The 19854-nt window shown below is 43.1% G+C and overlaps 1 protein-coding gene across 1 annotated transcript in view; it reads left to right on the top strand.

The window, feature by feature from the left end:
• The first annotated feature begins 12738 nt into the window (after positions 1-12738).
• The window catches only part of LMNB2 (lamin B2), a 46711-nt gene continuing 39595 nt past the window's right edge, over positions 12739-19854 (top strand). Inside the window, exon 1 of the mRNA XM_089675683.1 lies at positions 12739-13089. Coding sequence (XP_089531809.1) covers positions 12859-13089 — 231 coding nt within the window. The 5' untranslated portion in view covers positions 12739-12858. The remainder of the gene's footprint in view (positions 13090-19854) is intronic.

Here is a 19854-nt window from a genome sequence, read left to right as displayed (position 1 = left end):
TTCACCTTATTGCATGGACTGTTTTTGTTCATTTGTGGACACATTTTCATATTTAAACATCACAAGATTTAGTGGATCATTTATTTAATAGTTTAATGTTTGGTTTTTTCACAATTAATATTAATCACGTTTATTTGATTGAGAATCACAATTTATGAATTTTTATTTATATTCTGTTAGGTTGTCACATATATCATTGGAATTATCACTTATATATATATATTCCTTTTTGAATATTAATTAACACAGATTTTATTTTTGTATCACTGTTTATTCGCATTATTATGGATTTTCTATTTTTTATCACTGATTGATTTGAAGAAACATTTAAGGGCAAGGAAAGATTTTTTTTTTTTTTTTTCTCTATATTTTTTCTATATTTTTTATTGATTTTTTTATTGATTTATTTATTATTTTATACCACAGATTTATTTTATTTATGAGGTATGTTTTTCGTCCAATGTTATATGCACTGTGTGTGTATATAGGGATTCACTTTAGCGCTTCACTATTTTTGTGTTTGATATCACATACAGACTCGCAGGTTTTTACTGTATTATATAGTGCAATCAATATACATGTGCAGCAGAAACAGAATTTATGGCGTAACTCATTTAGAGATTATGGTGCTGAAGTATGAAAGGCATGTTGAAGAAAATGTATTGTTGCCCAAAGCAACCAATCAGCTTCCAGGTTCTAGTTGTTTACATGTTTCATTAACCACTCCCCCCCCCTTCCTGACCAGGCCATTTTTTGCGTTACGGCGCTGTGGTACTTTAACTGACAATTGCGTGCTCATGCATACATCCTTTTTTCCCATGAATTGAGCTTTCTTTCGGTGGTATTTGATCACCTGTGCGGTTTTTATTTTTTGTGCTATAAAAAAAAAGACTGACAATTTTGAGAAAAAAACAATATGTTTGACTTTTTGCTCATAAACATATCCAGTAAAAAAATTTAAAAATCTAATTTTGTCATACATTTACACCAAAATGTATTCTGCTACATCTTTGCTAAAAAAATCAGAATACGTGTAAATTAATTGGTCTGTGTGAAAGTTATAGCATTTACAAATGGCGGTATATATACTGGAATTTTTTGGTTTTTTTACTAATAATGGCAGCGATTAGCGACTTATAGCAGGACTGCAGCAGACATTCTGACACTGGGGGAAACTGACTTGGTGTCACTGACATCCCCAGCAACCCCAATACAGTGATCAGTGCTAAAAAAAAAAGCACTGGCACTGTACTAGTGGCACTGGGCAGGAAGGGGTTAATATGAGGGGCGATCAAAGGGTTAACAGTGTGCTGGAAGTGTTTTACTAGGGGGCGCGATGTGTGTGATTCACTGTAATCACACTGTTGTGGATGGCTGTGCTGTGCCATCCACGGCAGTGTGCCCGAGCTGACAGGAAGGAGGACTGTTAGAATGGGTGATTTAGGGGGATTTGTGCTGGGATGGGGAAAGCGGAATCTGTGCTAGGAACGGAATTTGTGTTAGGAAGGGGGATTGGTGGGTGGATTTGTGCTAGTAGTGATGATTGGGGGGGTATTTGTGCTAGGAGGGGAATTTGGGGGGGTGGTATTTGTGCTAGGAGGGGAATTTTGAGGAGGGGAGAGGATTTATGCTCAGAGGGGAAATTTGAAGGATAGAGGAGTTTTTCTATGAGGGAGGATATGGGGAGGGAGAGGATTTGAGCTGGGAGGGGGTTGGTCGGGGGGAGGGGGGGATTTGTACTGGAAGAAGGGCAATTTGTGTTTGGGGTGGATTTTTGCTTGCAAAGGGAATTTATGCTTGAGGGTAATTACTGACACATAATGCTCATACATACATTGGGGGGGTCGTCATTTGACATCTTTGCTCTGGGAGCTAGAAGACCTTGTAACAACACTGCTCCTTAGGACTCCAAAAAAATATTTTTTAAATAACATAGTAACAATAAACACCATAATAATAAATACATTGAAAATATGTTTATCTTTGCCTTGTGTGTTTTAGTGTGCTTTTTCATTTTCAGAAATTTTGATTTAAATTGTTACTAAACACAGGACCCTGCATTCACTATATCTGGTCTCCCACAGTACACAGAACATGGAAATTCATTTAATTTAGTAAATAAAAACTGCTAAATACCTTTTCTAATCAGAAGTATATAGCAGTCTTGTCACTTCTATCAGTATCCAGCTGAGCCCTGGCTAAAGCTTGTATGAGTTTTCATTCTGCTCTGACTGTCTTATGAGGATGTATAACTCTTCTGACCCTCTGTCCGGACAGTGTTGATTGGCCCTGTGCTGATCACATGCACTCTCCCAAAGAGAAAAAAAACCTCTCTAGCCATACACACTAAACTGAGCATGTGCAGAGTGACTCCTAGAGCTCTGTACTATCAGCAGATGGATTGGGGATGGTAGAAGAGGAGGATCAGAGAAGACAGGATCAAACAGCTTTTTTTTTTTTTACACAATGCAGAAGATTAACCCCTTAGGTTCCACAGTGAGAATAGCAATCATGCTTTACTACATATACAGACTGATTATATTATTGTGGGTTTAGTAACACTTTAACTTCTAGCTTGGGTTCTAGATTCAGTGTCTATCAACTCAGTGGGATTGGCCTTTGACAGAAAGGATCCCAATGCAAGAAAGGTTTGCAGAAAGGGTTTGCAGGAGAAGAACGTATAATAAGGCAGCGCATGTGAGCTGTGCAGCAAAACTAGGGCTGAGCTCTCATTGTATCCTGTAGTGACGCAGGGGCTGGTGCAAGAAACATGGCGTGGGGGAACCTGACACTCCCAGACACGCCTTTAGGATCTTCAACCAAATGTTTCTCTTCACTACTGCAGAAATCAATGGGCAGCAGGAGAGGTGAATATTCCAAGTCTTTTTTTGCAGGGAGCCCTTTATTTTGATAACAGGAGACAAACATATGTAAAACTTACAATACATAGTTGATCCATCGCTTTGTTTTTTGATTTGTTCTTTTTTTTTCTATTTAAATATTTATTAATTTTTCAGATAAACAAGTTATACAACCATACACCTTAAAACCTTAGCATATTATCAAAACAATTATCGTGTCATCCCTCCCCCCCCCCCTTCATATATTCCCCCCCCCATCCAATCCCTGACCCCTTCTGCTCTGCATTTTCCTGTTCATTTCTGGAAATCGTAATACCTATAAAGGAAGAACAAAATATGTTTCCATATTATTCTATGTTAATCCCCCATAACCTCTAAGGCTAGCCTTGACGTTTTGAATTCCTCCCATTTGTTCCATCTTGTATGGTGACTCTCCATTTTTGATTTGTTCTAGTTATTTGCATTAGGCCCCTTTCAAAGTGGCATTCCGTCTGTGCATTTTCCATGCACCTGTTGATGGATGAAAAATGGACAGTAGTGCATATGGGATGTAAATGCAAGCACAGCTACGTGACTGTGAAAACCAATGAGAAGCACATCTGAGGCTTCTTCTTCCAGTAAGGTGTCCCAGAAGAAAGAAGTGCTTCTCATTGGTCAGGGGGACTTGCTGACCAATGAGCGCTTGCCACTGCGAGCATTATTATGGATTTGGACTTTGGGGATCTGTATTTCAATGTACAGAGTTCCACACTGGCAGTGTAGGGCATTATGGCTGTTATGTGCAGCTGGATCTGGAGAGGTGGGCCAGTGGAGTTATGCAGGCCAGACATGGTTCGAATTCCGAATGATTTTTCATCCGAAAATCGAAAATGTCGTTCACTCGGTAATCCGATTGTGCCATCAATGATTTTGAAAAATCGGCTGACCAAGTCATAAAGTTCACACCACATAACAGGTGAAACGTATGTTCCTTTCAGGTAACGGCTCATGTGCATATTGTTTTCGGAAAAACGATTGTACGATTTGACCATCATGGAGTTAAAAATCGGTCGTTTTTCACAAATTTTCCAACATGCCCAATCACCGAAAAGGGGAGGAACTACGAAAATCGGCCGGTGCCATTGACCCACTAACAGAGCGAAAATTGGCCGTTTATTCTTAGGTGCGATTATCGGAAGAAAAATTGATCGAATTTAGACTCATGTATGGCTGGCCTTAGTCCACATATCCATTTTTCATGAAAAGGCGAGTTTATCTTTTTCAGGGCAAAGCAACAGATTTTCTTTAATTCCTCCCCTACCCCAACTCCCTCAAATCTGCTGCTCTCCCCCCGTTTAATTTGGCTCCTGCCAACAAAGAAAAATACCTGGTATTTCCATGTATCAGAAAGCATTTGACTTCTTTCCAAGTAACAGCCCTGGTGCTCGCCAATTGGACATTCAAACACCCAGCACTGTCACATGGGGTGCGGGTCCTCAGCCCCTGGTAATCTCTGAGTTAGAACTTGGACCTTACACAGGGCTTCTTCTCTTTGCTACAGGCGGTCAAACGTATCAGCAGGGAAGTCACTTATGTGCATTTGGTGGGACTGGCAATAAAGTGAACCCATTGCTTTGTCCTGTAAGTGTACTTGTAATAGCAATAAAATGACTAAGCTATCTGGCAGATTGAAGGCACTATAACTTGCCAAGCCTCACCTTTAGCATTACTGTTATCTTTTTCACAACACTGCTGTAGCTTGTAGATTTTATGTACAAATACTGAGTTTCTAAAAGCTGTTTGTTGCAATGGTTCAGGCATGTTCGCACTCCTTTGTGATAGTGCTCAGGCCTGGCAATAGGTCACCAAGGCATTAAGTGCTCTCATGTGGTGGGTAGAGGTGTATACCTATCCCCCCTATAACCTAGGAGACCACTTATTTTACGTAGGTGACTGACAACATAGTGAAGAATATTGTAATGCTAATTGTTTAATTTGACACCTTATTATGACTGCCAATGGACAACATTTCACTAGCTAGTTCCCTGGGAAAATGAAGAAAAAACTGTACAAATAGGCTGGAAAAACAAAATTAAATACACAGTTTTGAATATTTTAACAACTTCCAGTCCGGACACTTTCAACCCCTTCCTGTCCATGCCAATTTTCAGCTTTCAGTGCTATCACACTTTAAATGACAATTGCGCAGTCATGCAACACTGTACCCATATGAATTTTTTAGCATTTTTTTGAGACAGATAAAACTTTATTTGGGTGCTATTTATTTATCACTGGGATTTTTATTTTTTTGCTATATAGATGAAAAAGTCCAAACATTTTGAAAAAAAGTGTTTTTCTTATAAAATGTTGCAAATAAATAATCTTCTTTATCAATCTTGGCCAAAATGTATTCAGCTATCTTTTTAGTAAAAAAAAAAAATAACCCAAATTAGTTTATAACCAACATTTTTTTACATTTTTATTTCTTTTGTTTATATTTTTATTTATGTTTTTTTTTTGTAACATACTGTCACCCTAGCAGTACAGTGTCACCATGGTGACACTGTAGTACTTGTGGGGGGTGATGAAGATTTTTTTTTCTTACACTGATTGCTTTTACACCAATAATGGCTGTAAAAGCAATCATTTCTCCTTCTCTCTGGCTGCTTTATTGCAGCCATTAAGAAATACTGTGAGAGCTGTGATTGGTCACAGCTTGCCACATGGTGCAAGGCTGTTGTGAATAGCCTTGTATCATGTGACCTCTGTGATCATTCACAGATTTCACTAGTAGTAAGCAATGATATCAGAAGTGATATCTTGCTTACTACTAATCATGCGATCACTGATTGGCCAATCAGTGATCACATGATCGGGACCTCACACAGAGGTCCCGTACAGTGATCGGTGTTCCGCTCTGTCCTTCGGACACAGCGGTAACCGGATCGCAGTGCTGCGCGCTCCCAGGGAAAGCGCACAGGCAGGGAAGCGGAAGAATGTTTATAAACGGCAACCTGCTCCTGCACTGCTCCCTTCTGGCCGTTTATGTCCATTAGCCGGACGGGAAGTGGTTAAAGATGCATACATTTTTGGGCTCACTATCAGTTTGAAGGCCATCTCCAGTAGAAGGAAATGCTTCCATGCAGTAGGGCTGCTTCCACTCAATTAGATCATGCTCATTTAGGTCTAGGTTTCATGAAAAAAGCTATTTTACTTACTGGATCCCCCAATCCCCCAGCAGCTAGCACTCTCCTCTACTCCCCTAGGCTCTGGTGGTGGACTGTTCCTCAGCGTCCTCACATCCAATACAGGGTTATGGGCTCTGTATTTTATGTGATGATATCAGAGGACCTGTGAGTGCTGGAACATAAGGGAGGAAAGGTTGTGGGGAGCGGTCTTTCACCTTGGAAGGGAGCCTGGGGAAAAGGAAGTGTAAAAGTGCTTATTGTAAACAATAGGTTTACAATAAACAGCATTGCACTGCACTTGCAGGAACTCAACAGTCTAAATGGGCTTTGAAAGTTTTATTTCTGTTTTCATTTGAAAAGGGTTGCAAGAGATGTGATGATATTGTTACTAAATAAAATGAATTCTCTCCATGTTCAGTCATTGTTGAGGACGTCTCATAGACAAGATGTAAAATTCAACTAATACTTTATCATATATATGAATGAAAGTGTTAATTACTGGCTTATTACATCATAAACATCATGCATAGTGATGGAGGCAGAAAGGTTGCTTTGCAAACACCTCTCTTTCACCGCTGTGAAAGAGAGGTGTGACTCTGGCTGTGTCCCTCTTGTGTTGCCTGTGTGTGCAGTGCTCTGATTGTCTGAACATAACACTGCAGTTCCCAACAGGAGCATACACATAGAGGAGACATAGAGGAGACTCCTGCGGGACTCCCCAGGTCCCAGCAGGCACATATGATGTTTGAAAAAGTAGCTGAGGAGAGAAAAAAAAACACACACATGCATGCAAATTCTGTTACTAGCTGTTGTATTATATATACTGTAAATATTATTTATAAATGCTGTTAATACTGTTGTTTTATATATATATATATATATATATATATACAGTCAGATCCATAAATATTGGGACATCGACACAATTCTAACATTTTTGGCTCTATACACCACCACAATGGATTTGAAATGAAACAAAGAGGATGTGCTTCAACTGCAGACTGTCAGCTTTAATATGAGGGTATTTACATCCAAATCAGGTGAACGGTGTAGGAATTACAACAGTTTGTATATGTGCCTCCCACTTGTTAAGGGACCAAAAGTAATGGGACAGAATAATAATCATAAATCAAACTTTCACTTTTTAATACTTGGTTGCAAATCCTTTGCAGTCAATTACAGCCTGAAGTCTGAAACGCATAGACATCACCAGACGCTGGGTTTCATCCCTGGTGATGCTCTGCCAGGCCTCTACTGCAACTGTCTTCAGTTCCTGCTTGTTCTTGGGGCATTTTCCCTTCAGTTTTGTCTTCAGCAAGTGAAATGCATGCTCAATCGGATTCAGGTCAGGTGATTGACTTGGCCGTTGCATAACATTCCACTTCTTTCCCTTAAAAAACTCATTGGTTGCTTTTGCAGTATGCTTTGGGTCATTGTCCATCTGCACTGTGAAGCAGCATCCAATGAGTTGTGAAGCATTTGGCTGAATATGAGCAGATAATATTGCCCGAAACACTTCAGAACTCATCCTGCTGCTTTTGTCAGCAGTCACATCATCAATAAATACAAGAGAACCAGTTCCATTGGCAGCCATACATGCCCACACCATGACACTACCACCACCATGCTTCACTGATGAAGTGGTATGCTTAGGATCATGAGCAGTTCCTTTCCTTCTCCATACTCTTCTCTTCCCATCACTCTGGTACAAGTTGATCTTGGTCTTATCTGTCCATAGGATGTTGTTCCAGAACTGTGAAGGCTTTTTTAGATGTTGTTTGGCAAACTCTAATCTGGCCTTCCTGTTTTTGAGGCTCACCAATGGTTTATATCTTGTGGTGAACCCTCTGTATTCACTCTGGTGAAGTCTTCTCTTGATTGTTGACTTTGACACACATACACCTACCTCCTGGAGAGTGTTCTTGATCTGGCCAACTGTTGTGTTTTCTTCACCAGGGAAAGAATTCTTCGGTCATCCACCACAGTTGTTTTCCGCAGTCTTCCGGGTCTTTTGGTGTTGCTGAGCTCACCGGTGCATTCCTTCTTTTTAAGAATGTTCCAAACAGTTGTTTTGGCCACGCCTAATGTTTTTGCTATCTCTCTGATGGGTTTGTTTTGTTTTTTCAGCCTAATGATGGCTTGCTTCACTGATAGTGACAGCTTTTTGGATCTCATCTTGAGAGTTGACAGCAACAGATTCCAAATGCAAATAGCACACTTGAAATGAACTCTGGACCTTTTATCTGCTCATTGTAATTGGGATTATGAGGGAATAACACACACCTGGCCATGGAACAGCTGAGAAGCCAATTGTCCCATTACTTTTGGTTCCTTAACAAGTGGGAGGCACATATGCAAACTGTTGTAATTCCTACACCGTTCACCTGATTTGGATGTAAATACCCTCAAATTAAAGCTGACAGTCTGCAGTTAAAGCACATCTTGTTTGTTTCATTTCAAATCCATTGTGGTGGTGTATAGAGCCAAAAATGTTAGAATTGTGTCGATGGTCCAATATTTATGGACCTGACTGTATATATTGTGACAGTGTGGGGATCTGTCATGATGTTGAAAGGTTATTTAACCCAGGATTCTCAACAAGGCAGGTTGAGGGGCTCCAGGGTAAGTGTTTGGTACAGAGGAAAGTGGCTTTTCACTTTCCTCATTTGTTTGTAAGGTCCATTTTGGGACCTGGAGCCTGGAGATTTCAAAGCGATTTGGGAGGGATGAAATCTTCAATCCTGGGACCAGGTTTTGGGAATGGCCAGGATACTGATTGCTCAGGTGTGCATGGCTCTTTTGTAGAGTCAGGACCAGGGTTCTGGGCTCCACCTCAGCAGACAGGAGGTCACTGCCTTGAAGTCAGGTGGGCTTCACCTAGGAGAGGTGGAAGCCAAAAGCAGCAAAGGGCTGCTTGGGAGCAGCTGTGTGCGAGAGACATTTTTGAAGGAGTCTGCAGGAGACTGACGTAAGCCTGAAGAGAAAGGCCAGAGGAAGATTTTTTATATCTGAGAGAGCCAGGAGGCTGAATCTTTTATATTGATGATAGATACCCCTGCGTGGGAAACCTCTTATGTTATTGAACTGTCATTTAAATAAAAGTAGGCTGAAACGGCCCTTAAAAAAAGCAAGCGAGTTGCTATGTGCGTTACAAAAGCTCTACCATTTGAAGCGAGGTCCCACAATATATGTATATATACTATATTGCCAATCGTATTGGGATGCCTTTTTTTACACGCACACGATTTCTTAGATTGTAAGCTCCAAGGAACAGAGCCCTCCTAACCCTCTTGTATTGAACTGTATTGTTTCCCTTTATATTGTGAAGCGCTGAGCAAACTGTTAGCGCTATATAAATCCTGAATAATAATAATAATGGCATCCCAGTCTTAGTCCGTAGGGTTCAATATTGAGTTGGCCCACCCTTTGCAGCTATAACAGCTTCAACTCTTCTGGGAAGGCTGTCCACAAGGTTTAGGAGTGTGTCTATGGGAATGTTTGACCATTCTTCCAGAAGTGCATTTGTGAGGTCAGGCACTGATGTCGGACGAGAAGGCCTGGCTCACAGTTTTTAGGGTGGAACATGTAGCATGTTCCCATAGCCGCAGCCAGTGCCTCCCCTCCCTCTGATTGATAGTACAGGTAGAAGTCTTCCCGTATGATCTGTTAAATTTGAAACCAGCATGGCTGTGCAGAGTTCCGCCCACACGGCCACGATTTATTAATTCATTCACGGACTTCCGTGAAAGAATGAACTGCAAGTCCTGACAGCCATAGCGGCTGTCAGCTTGTAGTTTTCAATTGCACCGCACAGAAATCGCATGTGATTTGCACAGGAATGCGGTGCGCTCCACAGCGCCGTGGTAGTTCATTGAAGCTTTCTGTCAGTATATCTGCTTGAGCCCGGGGTTCACACTGATGCAGTGCGGAATTCGCACCGGTTTCTGTGTGATTTCCGCACCGCATCATAATTGCACCCTGTTCATATGAACCACTGCGGGTGTTTTTTAAGTTAAAGCAGAGTTCCACCCAAAAGGGGAAGTTCCACTTTAAAGACTGGCCCCCCACTCCCCATTTAGGATTGGCACCTTTGGGGAGTGGGGGGGGAGCGGGTACCCGAAATTAACAGGTACCCACTTCCATTGCGATCGCCTAGGCAATCGGAAGCTGAAGTTGTACTCCTACCCTCCCTCCCCGTAGTCTTCTGGTACACGTGACAGGTCCCAGAATATGACGGGGCCATTCAGAAAGCGCAGTGCTACTCGCGCATGTGCAGTGGGTACCCGGCTGTGAAGCCACAAGCTGACACAGCTGGGTGCCCACACTGAAGATGCCGGCCTCCTGGAATACAGGACAGCCTGTGAAACGGGTTGCGGCAGGATCATGGGACAGGTAAGTGGCTGTTTTGAAAAGTCAGCAGCTACAGTTTTTGCAGCTGCTGACTTTTATTTTTTTACAGTCTGAGTGGAACTTCGCTTTAACGACACCCCGAAATCAGTTCTCAAAACGCGGTGAGATGTGCAAAATCGGATCGCATGGGTGCAGAATCGGATTGCATGGGTGCACTTTTTTGGTGCGGATGCGGTGCGATTTGAGACATACAAAATGGCTCAAATTGCACCACACAGAAATTGCATGTGATTTGCACAGGAATGCGGTGCGGTTCCTGTGCGAATCACATGAGATGCGCTGCACCGCATCAATGTGAACCTGGGCTGACCGTACAACCCATACGGCAAGCAGATATTCTGACAGGTCTGCAGGAGACCTGCATGGCATCAGCGATCTACTGATCACTGGTGAAATGCTTTCCAGGCTCCTGTAGACAGAAATAACCTGAAAAAAAAATGTGCGTTTATTATTTTTGTCCAAAAGGTGAACTTATCCTTTAACCACATCCGTACTGCGCTATAGCTGAATGACAGCTACAGTGTGGTTGTCCAGTTCTGAGAGTGCACCATATGACGTCCTCCCAGGATGCACACTCCTCCGAGCACCCGGCGATCTCCATGATCGCTGTGTCCTACAGACACAGCTGATCACATGATGAGGTAAAAGCCCAATCACAGCGGACTTTTACCACGTGATCAGCTGTGTCCAGTGCAGGGGCGGACTGACAACTCATGGGGCCCCCGGGCAATAGGGGATCATGGGGCCCCTGTGTCCTTGCCCAAACTCAAAAAAGCCTATGAAAAAGGTACCAGGGGCATCTCATGGGGCCCCCTACTGATCCCGGGCCCTCGGGCAGTGCCCGAGTTTCCAAATGGCCAGTCTGCCCCTGGTCCAGTGACACAGCAGATCATCAAGTAAATACAGATGCTGGTTATCGGCAGCACTTTCCTCACGCTGTCACATCAAGAGGAAAGTACTGCCGATAACTGGCAACTGTCACAGAGCAGATCGGCACTGATCATCAGTGCCCTGCAGTACTCATCAGTGGCACCCGTCAGTATTGCACATCAGTACCGCCTATCAGTGCAGTATCATCAGTGCCTCCTCATCCATGCCTACCAGTGCTGCCTCATCAGTGCAGCCTATCAGTGCCCATCAGTGATGCCTATCTGTGCCACCTCATCAGTGCTGCCTATCAGTGCCCATCAATGATGCCTATCTGTGCCACCTCATCAGTGCTGCCTATCAGTGCCCATCAGTGATGCCTATCTGTGCCACCTCATCAGTGCTGCCTATCAGTGCCCATCAGTGATGCCTATCAGTGCCACTTCATCAGTGCTGTCTATCAGTGATGCCTATCTGTGCCACCTCATCAGTGATGCCTATCAGTTCCCATCAGTGATGCCTATCAATGCCAGGCAGCACTGATGAAGTGGCACTGATAGGCAGCACTGATGAAGTATCAGTGCCACCTCATCAGCGCTACCTATCAGTGCAGCCTCATTAATGCACATCAGTGAAGGAGAAAAATCACCTGTTTACAATATTTTATAATAGAAACACAGAACATTTTTTTTCAAATGTTTTGCTTTTTTCGTTTATAGTGGAAAAAAATAAAACAATACCACCAAAAGAAAGCTCTGCTTGGGTGAAAAAATGATACAAATTGCATATGGGTACAGTGTTGAATGAGCGCGCAATTGTCAAAGTGCGACAGCACTGAAAGCTGGGCAGAAGGGGGTAAAAGCGCCCGGTAGACAATTGGTTAAATTGGACTGTTCTTCGTGGGCTTTCCATGCTGGGAAAGTAAGCTCAAGAGGGCCTAAGAAAAAAAATCATTGCTGCAAAGTGGCACTTTTGTAACCTCCGGATCCAGCCATAAATTCCCAGAAAGGGTTTTCTTGGGAAAACATTGTTGCAGAATGCATGTACATGTGGATACAATTTCCACAGCAAGCAGGTGCAGCAGACTGTGAGGTCAGGTTTTAGCTCCATTGTAAGCCGCCTGTGCCAGCAAAGCCACATAACACACAAGGGCAGTAACAAAAGCCGACTGCAAAAGTAGTAAAAACCAAAACACAGCCCTAAACCAGCGCCTCTGCTGTCAGCCACCAGCTATAAAATGGCCGCACGCCAGTCCTCCTAGGCCGCCACTCCCCTTGTTCTAGAGTGCCATCTTTAAGAAGGGCATGAGTTATGGAATGAAGCCGCACGTTCACTCAGACACCACGCTAGGGATACCCCTGTGCCCTCAAAAATCATGGCAGCACCAGCGTAGCGCATGGCCCTGACGTCACGTGTGTCCTCTCCTTGGGATTGGGCGATGCTAATCACTCCCGCCATTGAATGAAAAGTGACCGTTGCCTGGGGAGAAAGGAGCTCCGGGGCCGTGTCTTGTGTCTGGTAGTAAGTGCTTGGCGGGAAGTCCCGATAGGAGCATGGCAACATCCACCCCTAGCCGCCAGGCGGCCGCTATGTCGCAGTCCCCGGCTCGGGGCGCTCGCACCCCTCTCTCGCCAACTCGCATCAGCCGCCTGCAGGAGAAGGAAGAACTGCGGCAACTCAATGACCGCCTGGCCGTCTACATAGACCGGGTCCGTTCTCTGGAGCTGGAGAATGACCGGCTGATGGTGAAGATCTCCGAGAAGGAGGAGGTCACCACCCGTGAGGTGAGTGTGAGGGGACCCTGGGCTTCTCCTATGATGGGACAGCCATGCCGGCTCTGCTGTACTCTACATGGCAGTCCATTCATCACAGCCATGGGGGAGGGGGGCATTGTCCTCAGTCTGGAGGGGAGGAGGGACTCCAGCCGCTTTCATTCAAACTTTGTCAGCTCTGGAGCTCACATATTGAAGAAAAACACTTTTTTTTTTTTTGTTCTCTTTCCCTCAGCTTGTTCTGCTTCGACCTATTACTCTGACATTGGAATGGAATGAGTCTTGTGTGGCCCTCTATTTTTACACAGACCTTTCTTTTGGTGTTTATGGCCGGTTCGCAGCAGGACGCAGTGCAGGAAGCCCATGTTTCTATGCACGTTTCACACAGTGCGATCATTGTGATCTGCGGTGGGTGTCAATGTTAACGTGGAACTAAACCCTCCTCTCCATTTCAGCCAAGGAGGCTGCCATCCTGGCCTCTGTTTACTCTGCAGTTGTCAAGGGGCTGCACCTTGTGATCAGTTATGACACCTGTCATTGGACGCTTTAGTGGACAGCACAACAAATCTGACAGCATTGTCGGTATGCTAGGAATGTGACTGCTTATTGAAACCGTTAAAGCGGTAGTAAATGGCAGATGCTCTGCAAAGTAATGTCATTATGTGCTAGGATGCATCGTGTACTGGCACATTAGGATGGACTTGCCTTAAAGCGGAGTTCCACTCACCTGTCAAAATAAGTCAGCAGCTACAAAAACTGTAGCTGCTGCATTTTTAAAAAAAACAGCCACTTAGCTCTCCATCAGTCCCGTGGTGTGTCCCCCGCAGCCCAATTCACCGGCCGTCCTGTTTTCCAGGAGGCTGGCATCTTCAATGTGGGCACCCGGCTGTGATAGCTTGTGGCTTCATAGCTGAGTACCCACTGCTCATGCGCGAGTAGCACTGCGCTTCGTGAATGGTCCTGTAGTCTAGACTGGAGGGAGGGAGGACACCTTCCGTTTGATCGGACCAGAAATGGGAGTTGGTATCTGTCAAATTTGGGTACCAGCTCCCCCCCCCCAGGTGCCAATCCTTAATGGGGAGCGGGGGAGCAGTCCTTAAAGCGGAACGTCCCCTTTTGGGTGGAGCTCCGCTTTAACCACTTTCACGCCTCCCTATAGCAGAAGTACAGCTGTAGGGCTGCGCAAAGTCACGTAAATATCAGTGATTTGTAGGAATGCACCAAAATTTCGGTGGCTGAAATGTTTCGGCTGAAAACGCCCCTTTTGGCCGTGGGCCTTACGGGAGAAAGCATAGAACGATCCCGGCACTGGGCATAGAGATGAGTGAAGGAAAGATGGCCTTCACTCATTTCTATGCCCTTGGAGGACTGGAGCGATGTCACTTCTGGTTCCGTGTGTGTGTGGTTTTGTGTTTTTTTTTTTTTATGATCCAATGCTTTACATTGCTGAGGAGAGATGAGGTCTTATTGACTCCTTATCTCCATAAAGAGCACCTGTCACTAATTATTTCTATCACAAGGGATGCATGCATTCCTTGTGATAAGAATAAAAGTGATTAAACATTTTTTTTAAAGGGACAGTGCAAAAAAAAAAAAAAAAAGTTTAACCCGTAGAACGGGGCGCACACAAATATGTGGCCTCTCGGCGTCTGGGCCTTGATGCTGAGCGGCTGCATATTTGCATACCATTTGAAAATACATATGTGCTGACAGTGCGTGCCCTGCTCGCTCCCAGCACATATGTCCGTGACTCACAGGTCCCGATCTCCCCTTGCGATCGGGACCATTTCCGATCATGTGACAGCGAATCACGGTGGTCACATGCCCCTAAAACCTCGCCCCGCGGTTTCTGAAACCTCTTAAAGTACCAGGAGGTGCCGGCGCAAAGGGGTTAAAGTTCCCCCGTGCTCGCACGTAGTGGTGAACGCATACGTAGGCCATGTCCACATATGTAAATGGTGTTCAAACCACACATGTGAGGTATCGACACGAACGTCAGAGCAATAATTATTGCACTAGACCTCCTCTTTAACTTTACACTGCTAACCTGTAGAAATTTTTAAAGCATCACCCATGGAGATTTTTAAGTACCGCAGTTTCACGCCATTCCACGAGCATGCGCAATTTTAAAGCTGTAACATCCTTTTTCTTATTTTACAAAAAAAATTGGGGTATATATTGTTTTTTTTTAATCAATGTGTATTTTTTTTCCACAAAATATATATTTATTTTTTAAAACTACACGTTTCGGTAAGTGCATTTTAATTTTTGGTTTCAGCACCAGAATTATTTTGGTGCACCACTAGTGGTTTGCATTTCTGGGTAGGGGGCGTGTACCGCCCTACCCACGCCGCTATTGGCTGATGAACATGTCAGTCATCGGGTCCCAGCCGGTGATTCTCGACTGGGACTCTGCGATCGTTGGCAGAGCTGACAGGGGAAAGACCTGTGTGTAAACAACACAGGTCTCTCTCCTGTCAGCAAGGACATGCTGCTTTGTATTTCTCTGCGCAGCATGACTCTGTAGTAAGGGAAAATGTCACCAGCACACAAAGGATCACCAATATGTGTCCAAAGGTTTTAATGATCACATAACTGCAGCAAGGCAACGTTTCGGAGTCTCGCAGGACCCCTTCATCAGGCATGTGACCAGGATGTGTGCGTTTGGATTGTACACTTGCATTCTGTCTCTGTAGTAAAACACAGCACATAATGTAAAACACACACAGCACACAGTTAACCCTTTGATCACCCCAGATGTTAACCCCTTCCTGCCCAGTGTCATTAGTACAGTGTCAGTGCTTTTTATTAGCACTGATCACTGTATCAGTGGCAGTTAGTCAGTTCCCCCCAGTGTCTGCCCACCGCAGTCCTGCTATAAGTCGCTGATCGGTGCCATTATTAGTGTAAAAAAAAAATTATAATTCGAGTGTATATTTACTGACATTTCTAGGTGCTATAATTTTCATGTGAACTAATTGGCCATGTCAGGAAGGGGCGTAAAGCCTCTGGAGGGCAAGTGGTTAAAATGAAGCCCTCAAAATATGGTTGTCCTGGACCTCTGCAGTCTCAGGTGATATAGAAATGTCACATCTGTTGAACTTCCTTATGTCTTGCACCCTGTTGCCTTGGTGGTCTTGTGTAAGATTTGTGGCTTTTGTGCCTTACCCTTTGGATACATTGTCCTCTGTACCCTATATGCCTATACTGGAACTAGAGTTGTACTTCTGATAGGCTTTATGGGTGGTGTTTATGTAAAAATGTAAGCATTTGCTTTATCTCAGTCTGTACTCCCAGCCTCTCAATATGTACCCTGTCACCTTTAAAAAAAACGAAAAAACAAAACCCTCCAGCAGCATGCTGTCACTGCCAACAGGGCTTCCATCTTCACCCGGTCCTCTTTCTGGGTTCAGGAGCTGTGGCCGTCTGGCACAGTGTTCTAAAGAAACAACACAGGTTTGCCTTTCCTTCAGAGCACATGCACCGGCTGTCAAAAAGAACTAATATCTCCTAAATGGTGCACCTTTAGGAGACATTCATTTTATCTACAGGTAAGCTTTATTTCAAGCTTACCTGTAGGTAAAAATATTAAAGTGTTTTACTATCAGTTTAAAGTGGTTGTAAACCTCAGACATGAAATATGAACAAAGCATATCCCTCTTTAGTGTGTACTTGTCTTTATTAAGAGCATTAAGTGTCATTTCTGACTGCTGCCTTGTTCCTCTGCTGTCAGCATGAATCACTTCTGACATGTTTTCCTGACACTAAAATAGAAATAGTGATGAAGAGGGACATCCAGCAGGTTGACAGCCTCAGCTCTGTTCCTAGGAGCTGTGTGAAGGGGTTGTCTCTTCCCTCCAATCAGCTCTGAGTTCTCATTGATGCAACTTCGGCTCTCCTCTCCCTGCTTTTCAGAGCTGAGAGATCCTTTATAAATTCTGCACTTTGAACATATGAAGTGAAGTCTGCAGGTACAACTTATGTAGAAGGATTTGTTTCACCTCTGTATCGCCTGAGGCCAGTCACTTCACTGGGTATATGTAAGGGTTTAAATTGAGGGGTTTAGTTCCGCTTTAACCACTTGTGGACCACGCACTGTACATATGTGTAATGTGCTGGCCCACTGCGCTGAATCATGTACGTAACTTCCGAGTTGGGGATGTGTGCGTCGCTTTCACTGGCTCCAGCACATGCTGATTATTGGGTCCCAGTCAGTGATTTATGGTCGGGACCCACTGATCATTGGAGCAAGTGATAGAGCTCTGTTGTTAAGCAGGGAATAAAAAGCAGCACATTGCTTAGTAAAAACAGCACACAGATAACACATTTACACTTGTTAGGCACACAGTTCACCCTTTGATTGCCCCTAAATGTTAACCCCTTCCCAGCCAGTGTCATTAGCATAGCGTCGTGTATATTTTTAGCACTCTCAGTTCCCATAAAGTGTCAGATTGCCTGCCATGCTATCATAATCTCGCTATAAGTCGCTGATAGCTACCATCACTAGTATTAAAAAAATAAATATATATGTGATACGCTATAACTTTCAACACAAACCAGTTATTATATGCTTATTGGTTTGTATGTTTTTTTTTTTTTTTTTTTTTTTTTTTACTGTTTATTTAATGAAGACATAGCAGAACAAATTTTGTCGTAAATTTAATGACGAAATTAATTCGATTTTTAAACTTTTTTTTTTTTTTTTTCAATTGCATGTTTTATAGCAGAAAATACGCGTTTTTTTTTTTTTCCCAAAATTTTCAGCCTTTTTTTTAATTTATATAATATAAATAAAAAAAAAACAGTGGTGATCAAATACTACCAAAAGAAAGCTCTATTTGTGGGAAAAAAAATATAAATTTAATTTGGGTACAGTGTTGCATGTCCGCACAATTGCCAGTCAAAGTAGCGCGGTGCCAAATAGCAAAATTGGCCAACTCATAAAGGGGGTAAAATCAATGCTTAAGTGGTAAATTAACACCCCAAGCACAAGTTGCAAATGCGGTGCAGAAGTACCATGTGATCAGGTTGCAGTGCTATGTTTGATGCAGTCCAGTGCGTCTCAAAATGAATGGGCTCAAGTTGCAGTGCATGTGAATCGCTCAGGAAGTTAGTCTTTCTAAATGGTACTGCAAAAATAAGCGGCACCACTTTGCTATTCAAAAAAGTAGGGCTGTATGTAAGTGGTAAATGTCACTCCAATAAATGTTAGGCCTAGTTTATAATTGTGGTCGGGGAGCTCATAAAAATTGGTGGTTGAGCCACGGTTTTATTGCCTCCCCCCTTAAAGCGGTTCTAAAGCCTGGATGTTTTTTACTTTAATGCATTCCCTGCAATAAGGTAAAAATGTCCCAGTGTTTGTATTGTCCCACCCCCTTTTATGCAGATCCTGTGAGCAGGGGCTGGGGCTATGCTGCTATTGGTGTGTCAATAGATTCACACAGCCTGGCTAGGGATCAAGCCTGCAGGTGTGCCACAATAGGAAGCTGTTACCTATGGTGGCACACCAAAAAGAGGAGGAGAAACCAGCAGGGGATCCCAGAAGAAGAGGTTCAGGCCCCTCTGTGTAAAACCATTGCACGGAGCAGGTAAGTATAATTTTTTATTAAAAGAAAAAAAAGAGATTTTTACAAAAGCTTTAATTTGCAAAGGCAGCTTGCTAAGGTTTTACACAAGCTGCGATGCAGCAAAAATTGTACACCCTTTCAAACAAAGGGGCCATCCATACCACAAGTGCTAGAATTTCAGTTGCTGTGCATCATTTTAATAAAAAAAAAAACCTAGTTTGGCTGTCAGAAAAAACAAAAACCAGGTATTCAGAAGGTGATGCCTCCTGAATGCCGGTCAACAACTCCTGTATCTCTGAAAAGTGATCCATTGCAAATTGCCTTTCAAAGACTTGCTGTGGGTGTGAATAAGCCCTAAGCACTTAAGGCCCGTACACAATAAGAAAATCATTTGAAAATTTCCATATGAGGCGTGATCGTCCAATAATCTGGTTAGTGCACAGCTTTCGAGAGCCTATCACGACCGTTCATGCGAAGATATCGGGAGGGACAAGCACGGACATTTGTCTCGTGTAATATCAGAACAAATGATTTTCATTTTCAATTAGTGTTCATCAGACCGTGCATGCTCAGAAACGAAAGAATACATTACAATACGTTATATTACATGTTTTCTGAAGTTGTATTCTGTCTTACAAGCATTTTAGTAACTTCATTAACCTCTTCATTTTCGATATGAGACTAGCAAGTAAAAAAAAAAAAAAGATGCTCATTCATCCGATATTCTCATCATGTGTATGGGGCTTTTGTTTTTGGAGATTTCATTTTCACAGGCTCCTTGAAGATGGACATTTTTGGGTTGAAGTTTCATACAACAAATGGTGTGAAAATTCACATCCATTATTTAATCATATAAAAAATCAAATTCCTCCTCTTTGAATCCGCAATAGTGTGGATTAAATAAGTAAACATGTATTTGATATGACAGGATAATGGCAGTGAATTGTCACACAAATGATTGTGTAAAGAGTCTCAAATCCTCTAATATATCAATCAGCCTCCATGAGTGAGTCTAATGGTGGTTGATATGAAGTGTTGTACTGACAGGTTTTCCTGGTTATAACAAAGCAGGTTTGTGGTCTGCAGGCTGGTGATGGTGTATTGTTTGGTGTGTTTATGATCACAGCTTGCCAGAAAGAAGGCTCAGCTTAAGGTATCCTTGACACTCTGTGGTTTAATGCTTGGTCTTTGTTCTCTGACAGCTACTTTT

This window comes from Staurois parvus, unplaced genomic scaffold, assembly GCF_062004578.1.
Source record: "Staurois parvus isolate SC_StPar_1 unplaced genomic scaffold, SC_StPar_1.0 ptg000013l, whole genome shotgun sequence".
Taxonomy (NCBI): domain Eukaryota; kingdom Metazoa; phylum Chordata; class Amphibia; order Anura; family Ranidae; genus Staurois; species Staurois parvus.
The sequence above is the reverse complement of the archived record's forward strand: the minus strand, read 5'-3'. Positions and strand labels throughout refer to the sequence as shown.